The 11227-nt window shown below is 46.7% G+C and overlaps 1 protein-coding gene across 1 annotated transcript in view; it reads right to left on the bottom strand.

Annotated features, from left to right (window-relative positions):
- BTC (betacellulin) overlaps nucleotides 1-11227 on the bottom strand; it is a 15946-nt gene that overhangs the window by 3614 nt on the left and 1105 nt on the right. Inside the window, exons 2-3 of the mRNA XM_025198076.1 lie at nucleotides 4968-5085; nucleotides 1405-1551 (exon numbers count right to left, since the gene is read on the bottom strand). Of these exons, the coding sequence (XP_025053861.1) occupies nucleotides 1405-1551; nucleotides 4968-5085 (265 nt within the window). The remainder of the gene's footprint in view (nucleotides 1-1404; nucleotides 1552-4967; nucleotides 5086-11227) is intronic.

Genomic DNA, 11227 nt, shown 5'->3' with positions numbered 1-11227 from the left:
ATGAGTTGCACATGCAACCCGGAACTGAGATCACTCTCCTGATTGGCCGCTGCCCTCAGCCAATAGCTGGCAGCAGATGGCAGCTGCCACATGTGAGCTCTCCCCCCATTCAGCTCCCCCTCCCAGCACTGCCGCTACACGCACCCCAGGAGGGATGGGGGCTGTGTGCCCACCAGATCTGTGTGCAGGCTCAGCCAGGCGGTGGGCTGGACTGGGCGGCAAGGAATAGGACTGGAGCGGCTACAGTCAATTCTGGAGCGACTGCAGTACCCCCATAGCCTCCTCCCAGCGCCACTGCCACCCACCCTGAGCACAGCCCGGCCCAACCCCTCACTGGGAAGAACCCAGTACTGCCCCAGCCTGCCCCGCATGCAGATCTGGGGGCATGTGCTCTCCCAGGGTGTGCGTGGCTCAGTCCCAGGCTCTGCCTGGCTGTGCAGCACTTGTCCCTGCCCCCACTCCCTCCCTCACAGTGACTGGCCTACAGGAATGGGGCTATGGGGGAGGGGGCTGCAGCCACTCCAGAATTCACCATAGCCCCCCAACCCCGCTCCCAGTGCCTCTGTTGCCCACCCCAATCACAGCCTGGCCCAGCCCCCACTGGGAAGAGCCCAGTGCTGCTCTGGCTGCAGGCTACCCAGCCCCACACAGATATGGAGGCCCACCCTCCCCCAACCCCCTCATGCCCTCCCAGGGGTGTACGTAGCAGCAAGAGGCATGCCCCCCACACAGCTCAGTCCACTACCCCAGCTGGGCAGCCCCTGCTCCAGCCCCACTCCCTCCCCATCACTGGGCCAGCTCAGCTTGCCCTGCATAGTTCCAGGGGCGCACACCCCTCCATGCCTTCCTGAGGTTCACATGGCAGCAGGAGCCACCCCTTCTCCCATGCCCCCTAGATGTGCCACCTGCAGCTCCATCCTGCACCCCACCCCAGCTGTGCAGCACAGGCCCCAGCCCCACTCCATGTGGATCTCAATCTGCCCCCACCCCCACACTTGAAAACAAGAAAAAGATATAAAGGGAGTACAGGAGCTGAAACTGAGTCAGAAGGAGTACACTTATTAGAAAAGGTTGAAAATGCCTGCCTTAGAGACTGAAGTCTTTCAAGATAGAGGTCCTTTTAGACTTTGGGGAACAAATGCAGGGAGAGAATGGGAGTTGTCATAGGAGCATCCCTTGGGGCAAGCCCATCTACAAGTGGGCAGCAGTAGTTTTTCAAGGTATGCCAGAAGTCCCCCTGAGCAGGACTCCTCCTGTAGAAACCCAATGAAAAAGAGCCTGAGAGCAGTGACAAGGAGGTCCATCAAACGTTTAACTGTAGCTAGCACAACAGAGATGCAAAAGTTCCCACTGCTTTTGGAGATGGGAAAGCATATTTACTTCCAAGTGAAAAAGCATACTTACTGACTGCATGTGCATATGCAGATTACCAGCACAATCAGTGCCACCATAGCTGCAATGAGGCAAATTACTACAATCTGGCCCTTGTCACCTCTCAGGTAAAATATGTCCACCCTCTCACATCTTGCTCCAGTGTAGCCTCTCTCACACCTGCAAAAGGAAGGGACAGGAAAAGCTCAGGAGTCAGAGCTGTAAGACATACCTGAGACTACAGAAATAGCAATCAAGGGCCCAGACCTCCAAAAGCTGAAATATGACATTCAAATAGCTCCTGCCTGTGTCTTGAACAGCTTATACCTACATAGTTCCAGGATCAGAGTAGGGGGATGAAATGTGCCTTAGTCACAGACCCATCCCCCCAGCTCTGTCTGCTCTGGGGAAGAGATAAAACTTACCTTGCCCTTGGATGAAACAGCTGACTCCCGAGGCCGGTGAGTTGAGAAGCTTTTGCTCACCACTGGGCCTGGAATCAGGATCTGAACAGGAATAAAGCAGGTGTTCTCTCTCTTCTGAGAGACTACAGTTAAAAGGCTGTGCTACACTTAAACTTTATAGGCACAAGCCATGAAGTATCAATAGAGAGAGATGGGTTGTAACAAGCCAGACAAGCCTTCAGATGAACCCTGCCAAGAATTGGATGCAGCTTTGCCCACAGCCGAGTTAAAGCTGATCATGGACTTTCAGAGCCTCAACCTTGCCCAGAGATGCACAAAGGAGCAGGTGCTAGCAAGTTTCAATATCCCCTCCCTGAGCACAGAGTCTACATCAAACATTTTATTTGAGCTTATATTAACCTGAAGCTGATCAGAAGCATCCAGGCCCGTGGGCTCTCAGACATGGACCCTGTCACACTGGTGAGATTCAATGGGCACCCCATTGTTTCTGCAAGGAGGAACCACATGAAGAGTATTTGGTGCCAGCATCCATTGTACCACCAAACCAGGAGGGTGTAGGCCAGGGGTGGGCAAAATGCAGCCTGCGGGCTGGATGCGGCCTGCCAAGCCATTCTATCTGGCCTGTGGGGCCCCTAAAAAAGTTTAGAAAATTAATATTTACCTGCCCCTGGATGCCTGTCATGAGGCCCTCAATGGCTTGCCAAAACTCAGTAAGCAGGCCTCCACCCAAAATAATTGCCCACCCCTGGTGTAGGCCCACCCTGAAATTCAAGCCCCAACGTGTATCAGATACCAAGTAGAGACAACTCCCTCACAAAAGGTGGAGCAAATGCATTCTGGGATGCTGAACATTGATGGTCTCTTAACAAGAAGCTGACTACTAATGGGCGCCTAATATGAGTTTCACTGTACCTATATTTCTCCAAATTAAACTGCAACCATCTCAGAGGCACTTAACTTCTCTTTGCTAAACATGTAGTTGGCCCAGGACTCACAGGTTTGTATTGCACCTCGCTTCACCAAAAATCAGCAATGTCCATTATTTCCCTTGCTTAAAACACTGCCAAAAAGTGGATTGACTAGGATTTAAATAAAGTTAAAAGCCTCCCTAGGTGTCAGCTAAAGCCAGATCCATGCTGCCTGGTCAGAGGAACGAATGGAATCTCTAGTATACAAGGTAAGAGAACTCTGACCACCCTGTGAACCCAAGGAAGTGGGCTCTGTAAGACCTCCACCAACAATGTCTTTGCTTTCCCCACTTCCTTGAGTGTCATTTATGCTAACACGATCAAAGCTACTGTAACATTCCTCTTGCAAGTAATCTGCACCTTGCAGCCATACCCACACACAAGTGGAATTTCAGCAGGGCAACAGTTCAGTGAGAGTCTTATTGGAAAGTGCTTGTCAACAAACGTGTGAACTGGTACAGTACTGCCCCAACTGGTGTCACTGCAGTGGGACAACACTAAAGACTGTGTAAACACATGTGTTTTCCCCTCTCTCTCAACTTTCCCATCAAAAAGGAAAGCGCTTCATTAAAAACAGAGCATGCACTGGAAATGCTATACTCCTGTTGCTAGATACAGACATATCATCAGCTGTGGCCACACACTAAACTCATCCCCACATCTGGATATCCCAATGTGCAGTCAAGCCTGTTTGGGCTCATCCACATCAAGACCTTTCCTACTGTTTGCTTCCTATTGTTTTGGTGGGGCTACAACAACATCAGTGATGGTGGAACCCATCATCAGGCAGGACTCTGGGGCTTGTATTGTGGTGTTACCCAGGCCACTTCTGAGCTGGGTTAGATTAACACGATGCTAGCAACATCAGGTAACTATCTAGACTTGTGTTCCCATGGGTGGGCTTGCAATGAGCATTAGAACAAGAATACTAAAGTTCCTGTTTAAAACACAGACTGGAGCTTTTTGGAGCATGGACTTGAGCAGGACAAACCAGAAATGGGTTGAAATGTCTGAAGATGACTTTGATTATGATTTACAAGGAAAGCTGAGAGTACATGATGGCAGCAACAAGTTTCTCATGGATACCATCCCCACTGCCTCTCAGCACCCATGACAAAGAAGCCAGATTTCAGATGGTTTAAATCCATCATGGAGAAATAAAATCCTGTACACACATGACCACCCAGACTTAACAAGTACAGTTGGCATGTTATGGGCCATGTTGGCTTGGACAGGAAATAAATAGAAACGATTTGAACACCTGCATATTTGCTGGTTCCTCCTGATCATTACAGCTTGTAATAGAATAGTCCTTTAAACTTTATCTTTGGAGCCACTGTTGTCGTTCCATAAGATCAATTCTCCATCTTTTTTCCAGCTAATTACTGTAAATTTGGGGTGGGGGGCAAGGAAGAAGGGGATGGAGAACAAGCCACAGGAAGCAACAGAACAAAATGAAATACATAATTCACTGCACATTACCCTGATACAGCCTTGATCACTCCAGGTCAAGAAAGCTGACCCTGGGCACCTCCCTGGCAGAGGTAAAAATACAAGCTTTATTGGAGAACAGTTAGGAAGTGACAGGCTGACAAGAATTTAACAGCAGGCTTTGACCGACCTATTGGGGAAAGCTTCAGTTAAAACCATCTTCACGCTCTTCCCATAGCCATTTTTGGCAACTGAGAGCTTTGCTTTTAACTTCAAATGTGAGCAAGACAGGGCTCCTTATACATATTTTTTTATTCCTCTTTAAAATTGGAGTTTTGTGGACATGATCAGAGCTCCACAATCCTGGAAAATGTAAAAGCCTTTTTCCTATTTACATCCTCAATGACAAAAAGTTTCTCAGAAGATTCCCCTTTCCCACTCCTGTTACCTGATTACCTCCATTTTACTGGAAAGCCCAAATAGTATTTGACATCCAAGGACTTGCTTACATATATTAAGCCAGCTTGGGAAAGGTTCCAGCCTTGAAATAGATTCAAGACTTTCACACTATCATGTTTCTGTTGGAGAGGCTGCGTCACCCTTTCAAAAAGGGTCTGACACTCTGGAACAGCCCCCAGTGCTACAAGTGAGCAGGGACAGAACAGATTGAGTTGGTTAGGGGCTAAATATGCCAATACTTAAGTATTTCCACTTCTCCAGGCACAGCCAGTGCAATTTTATGCCCCTTCTCTCAGTTGGGAATTTTACTCACACGCAAGCTGGTGTCTGTTCTACCGTGACATAGCGACATCTCCCTTTGACACAGTAATGTTTGTACTCCTCAGGGCACTTGGAAAAATGTCCTCTCCGCCTCAGTTGTGTAACGTTACCTACAAAAACAATTGTCAAGGGAATGTCAAGTTTAAGCTATGGTGATCAAGTATGCTGACAAATATTTCACAAAACTATTTCAATTCTGCACCACTGGTAACTAAATAAAGCAAGGAAGCAACTGATCTTCCATTCTCTTGCCCCCCTTTTTTAAAAAATAAGCAAACAAAAAAACCACAAAACCTGAAAAGGTAAATTTCCAGAATATTGGTGGGGCTTCAGATGAAGGAGTCAACTAAAACAGGCACATGGTTAACACTTTTGCACATTAAGCATCCACATCATTGGGAGAGGATTAAGAAAAAGATGAGTTAGAATGCTTGGCAATGGAAGAACCCTTTGATACAGCAGGCATTATGCCAACATGGTAAGATGGCACGAATTAATAGGATACTTCAGGGGTCAACAACCTACATCCCATGGAGCCAGACCTGGCTGACAGAGCTATTTTATCTAGCCCATAGAGCTGGAACATTTCTACAGTGTTTCAGTAACAGAAGGTCTTCACCTGGGCAGCAGGGAGAAAAGTTGCACTGAAGCAGGAGATGGCAATGACAACTCCATGAGTGACCTGTGGGGTCAGTGTGACACCCTTAAGCTCCATGACAGCAGTTCCTTGCTACAAAAAGTTGCCAAGGCCTGGGATACTTTTAATATTTTGGCCGTAGGTCAGAGGCAGGGGGGCCAGGCTTTTATCTAAAAGGACCCCACCAGAATGTTTCAATGTCTATGGAGAAGACCACACAGTCACAGTAGTTTCTGTAAGGATGCAAATTCCACATGGGAGGAATGTAAATGTGCTAGAGGGGTTATAGTGCCAGCTTCCAGGCCAGTCATGCAGTAATGATGGGTGACTTTACCTACAAATCAAACTGTTCAAGTGTCATTGAAACATTTCAAAATAGCTCTTCATTTCAAGAGGTTCTATTTTGGACTGTCCACCACTTTTTGAATATTTGAAAGGGTGTGTATGTGCACAAGCATTTAAAAAAGCATTCGAAATGTTTTAATTGTTCCGTGTGTTCACACCCTAGGAAAACCCTTGCCTCTGTCAAAGGGAGCAGGGAGCACGATCAGGAAGTATGGGGAGGGAGGGAAGGAGTCAGTCCTGCTCCTCTGAGGAGCCCTGGAACAGAAAAAAGAGTCTCTGGATCCTTGCAGCCTGTGACCATCAGGGGTCTCTCTTTCACATTAGTTTTTGATTGACATTAAACTCTTCCCCAAGGGACAAGTCCTAATGTTGGAGCATGGTGTTTAGTCCTGGCCTGAGAAGAAACAGGCCTGCAGTCATAACAGGGCAAAAACAATCTCTCAACATCTGCAATGACCACTTTGCAGAGATGCTAATTCAAGCAAGCATGCAAGAGAAGCAGTCACCAGTGAAATCCTAATTAGCACAGGAATTGATTCAATAAATAATTAGAGTAGAGCCACTAAATGGTACACTAGCCACCATGCAATTAAGTTCAGCAGCTTCTGTGAAGGAATTATACTACTAGATACTAACCACAAACCTTAGGAAAAAAGGGCATTTAGTAGAAATGATCTAGCCTGAAACGCCAAGAGGAAGAGGGAAGGATTAAAATCCTAGAATACAGGGTATTTACTAAGAAAATATTCAAGGCCCAAAGCAAAGAACAGGAAAATAAAGAAAAACTATGGTGATGTGACCAGATTTCTAGAGGTGATTCAAGCTAAGCAGAAAAATGGATATCCAGCTGCAGAAAAGCTGAGAGGAAGGACTGAGTTATGACAGAGGGGGAAAACAAACAAACAAACAAACAAAAAACAAGTTTGAAAGCAGGATGGTCACAAGGGAATTGTTAGGACACTTGTGGGATACTCCTGCATTTCTACATGGCTAGAAACAAGTAATACTGGCCTAACCAGTAATTAACCTTTCAGAGCTATCCCCACACCACCCCCTCTACCTGGGACCTCTTAAGCATATTGACAGCCTTTTAAAGGAGCAGGACACTGGCTACCATAGTTTCCCCGCTTGACCTGGAGATTAGGGTGTCATGTCTGTGTTGTGTCAGCACTGATGGTGGTCTTACATAGAAGTTAGATTATGGATTTGTATGGGATGGTTTGGATAGGGATGACCCCATCTTAGGGGTCAGACTAGATGACCTCTGGAGGTAACCTTCCAGCCCTACTTCTCTATGATTGTATTGAAATATCAATTCCTGAACTCAGCTCTACAATGCCAGCCTTCACCCATTTTTCAGATACTTAGATGTAGCTTCTCCCATGCTTGGGAAGAGATTACTATAAACAAGTCACAAAGCAACTTCACTGTCCTCCTCCAAATCCTTCTTTGAATAAGTAGCTCTCCTCCTTTATTGTGGACCTGAACAACAGCCAAGAGAAAAAACTTGGCAATGATAAGCAGCTGAAGTGCAGAGATCATGGTTTTCTGGTGGCCCCAGGTGTCTGTATGCATTTTGCCAAGTCATGTCTTGTTTTCATCAGTAAGCCCTCTCGGGTCAGGCTCATCTTTGTTGCAATGCCTTGGCTTGACAGGGTCTTGCTCCATAAGCCAGATCTCTTAAGTATTACTTCAGTAAAAACACTTGAAACAATGACCCATGACATGGCAGACACTAAGACAGATGGATCCTAGGGAGCAGCAGAGTGGGTGAGTGGGTTTCTTCTGGCACATTTCACAACCTGATCAGAGAAGACTGCAATGGAATTCATTCCCACTCAAAGCCACACCAACCGTCAGCCAAACAGCTGTCATGCACAAGAACAGAAGTGCCCTTGGCTGTGGCACAGGTCCTCTTGGAAGTTCCCATAACAGCACACAGAAACAGAATGTAATGCAAATTACATGCAAAAGTGTTCAGTTGACAAGACATTAACAAATCAAGCCCTTCAAAGATAAAATTTTCCAGTTGTTAAAGCCACAGTGATTGCTGAAATGACCACTATTCTGACTTTGGTAGGGGCGTTCATATTTTGAAGACTGCATTTCAAAAGAAAAATTATTCCATAGGCACAATGGAGTTTAAAGGAATTCAGATTATCAGTGGGACTTCCTTAATCTAGAGGTTTTGATAGCTCAGCCCTTCCTGTGTTTTAATGCAAGATGCGTGTTCACTACCCAGAAGTTAACATAAAAAGGAAGAGGAAAGTCACCTTAGATCTTTGCTTTGAGTTCAGCTTCATTAGCAGAGCCTACACAGTTCCCCAGTGCAGCAGCTCTTCCCCAAGCAGAAGATATAAGCTCATCAAGCTCCAGGCAACAGCAGTCCATTAGAGTCAACTTTGACTCATGCACCCTCAACTAACAGCATGTTTACACTGCAGCTTTGGCATGTTGTGAATTAAACACTCCTCACATTCAACAGACTTGGGAAGGGAGCAGTGAAGCTACTATCAAGTGTGCCAGAGACAGCCTTTAGGAAATGCCCCTGGAGTGGCTTTGATGCCCTGTGTCCAGAGTTGGTGCATGTAAACAGGAGCAGGTAGGTGGGGGATGCTCCAGAACATCCCTGCCAGGGTATGTCACCCAGATGTACCCCGAATGTCCTAACTTGGAGTTCTTCAGTGTGAGGAGGTTTAACCTGCACTGAGAAGAGTCACACCAGTTATCTCAGGGTCTGTCTACACTATGGGGCCTCTGCTGCTCTCACAGCCATTAGCATTAGCCATTAGCCCCCTAGCATAGAAACTGGCTGGAGAAGCAGTTATACCAGGGAAAACAGCACCACCTCCTGAACAACACGAGCTAAGCCAGGGGTGATCAACCTGCAGCCCAAGTGCCACAAGTGGTACAGCATCTGTATGATGCAAGCGGAAATCAAGGAGGGAACAGGCAGCACAGTAGCAAATAGGGCAGGAAGCAAAAAGTAGAAGAGCAGATGAAGCAGAGAGCACAGGGAAGAAAACAGAAAGCAGAGCAGGAGATTGGGAAGGGAATCAGTAGCACTTGGCAGGCATGCCACAAATTTAGTTCTGCACTCTTCCCAAAAATGTTGACCTCCACTGAGCTAAGTGGGAAAAAAGATGCCTCTATCAGCACAATCATGTCCACACAGCAAGAGGGGCCTTGTTGGAAGAGCAATGCATACAGTTTTTCTAGCAGAGTTCAAACTCAAAGCAGCCACACCAGAAGGAAAGGTATACCCAATACATTACATTTGCAAGGCCACATTTTTCACTCACTGTCAAATACTGTTTAGCTTCTGGCTTGCTTAAGCAACAGGACACAGTTTGAGCGTTCCTTTCCACGTCAATGCCTCACAGAACTTGCCAAATAAGGAGCCTAGTCTCAACACCCAAGGAAACTACCACATAAATCTTCTCTTACCAACATGAGGACAGACCCACTAGTAATTTTAGACCTGACAAAGAACAGTCACGTACCACAACCCTATGGGAGGCAGACTGTATTAACAGAATGGTAAATGCTGCCCACTTTTTCCTTCTACTGCCCAGGCAAATGATGCCATCCACGTATCAGTACTGGCACAGCCACAGCAAGGACCTAACAGTCACAGACTCCATCTACATTCAAATGGAACTTGAAGCCTAGCAAGCCTAAACTGCTTCCTATCCAAGTCTGGTGCTCCCCAAGCCTGCTCCTGGGTTAGCAAGGAAAGGAGCAGGGAAGGGAACATCACCCATCATCACTATTGCTGTTCCCAGCTGAGGCCAGCTCCACATGCAGCCTAGCTGGAGGGAAGGCTGGAACAGCTCTGGAGCTCTCCTCACACCCAGTTCAGCCAGGAACAAAGGCAGTGGCAGGTAAGGAATGAGAGATGCCACTGAGCATGGAGGGGGCACCAAGAGCAGGTGGGGAAGGAAAGGGATTTTTACCCAATTTGAGACTTTTAAAAAGAGTCCCCTGGGTGCTGCTCCCATGGCAAGGCCTGCCTGCCTAGAGGGAAAAAATAAAGAGGGGAAGAAAGAGCTGAGAGCCCCTCTTCTCCCACTCTGCACATTCGGACATGCTCCTTAAAAGTATGAAAAAGTCCCAAGTAATTCTAGGCAAGGATTTTTGTGGGTGCTATCTTTTATTGGGCCAAGTGTGTAGCTGGGAGAAACAAACAAGCTAGATAAGAAGTACTTTGGGTACCCAAAAGCAGCTTACCCGTGTCCCTCCCACCTATATGCTTAGTCCGATAAAAGATAGCACCCACAAAAAAAAAAAAAAATTTGCCTCTTGCATTTTTCCTGGACTATCACAGCTGCATCACCCCAACTCTACTGCTAACTGGTTCTAAACATTTGAGTTCCCCAGCAAGTAACCTGTGATAAGGATTTCTGAACTGCCAAGCTCTTTTAATTTCCTGTTTACTAAGGAAACATTACCCAAGTCCCGTACTCTTTTGGTCAGGATGCCAGTGACCTAGCCGAGCAGAAACTAAGCTCCTCTCCATTCCAGAAACTATCATCACAGGGGTTAAAAGTTAATTCCAGTACAAAAGAATAATTAGTCTGGAGTGTAGGGTTACGGTGCTGGATACCATGTTGTTTTAAGAACACAACACCAGCACTGAGGTGAGGGGGGGGCCGGGGAGGGAAGGGGAATTGTATTCCTGACAACAGGGGTATCCAAGTCGAATCTTGCCCTTCCCCATTTGCAAGGGACAGACCATAGTTCAACAGGACAAGGGAGAATGTCACCAGCAGTTCACAGCTCCCAGCTACAATCAAAAACTGCTAAGCATGTAGGAAGAAAATGTATTGTGCAGCCTTGCAACAAACAAGTAGTGCCTGGAGAATCTATAATCCCAACCTACAAAACAGCAGCACAATGAGCAACCATGTGTGCGCCTCCTTAGAGGAGAGATCCTGTTAGAAATGCTGGATGGGAAGAAGGAGAACAGGTGCCTAAAGTGGAAATCCCATGCCACAAGGGGAAAAAGTCTAAGCATGGGCACAGCATGCTGGCTGGAAACCACTTGCTCCTCAAATCGTTCTGTTACAGTCAGTGCATGGAGCTTTTCCCAGCTCAGTGCACTTCCCATTACCAATGCATTCTGCCAGTCAGAGTTTCCCTGCACAGCTGCTCACCAATGATAAGGCTCATGGGACTCTAATATACTGCTACTCTTATTTGATAACAACATATCTTTAAAACAAACCAACAACAAAACCCCAACAAAAAGTGTGTGTGTGTGTGGGGGG

The sequence above is a fragment of the Alligator sinensis genome, unplaced genomic scaffold (assembly GCF_000455745.1).
Source record: "Alligator sinensis unplaced genomic scaffold, ASM45574v1 scaffold222_1, whole genome shotgun sequence".
NCBI classification, from domain to species: domain Eukaryota; kingdom Metazoa; phylum Chordata; order Crocodylia; family Alligatoridae; genus Alligator; species Alligator sinensis.
This window is presented reverse-complemented; position numbering and strand designations above follow the sequence as displayed.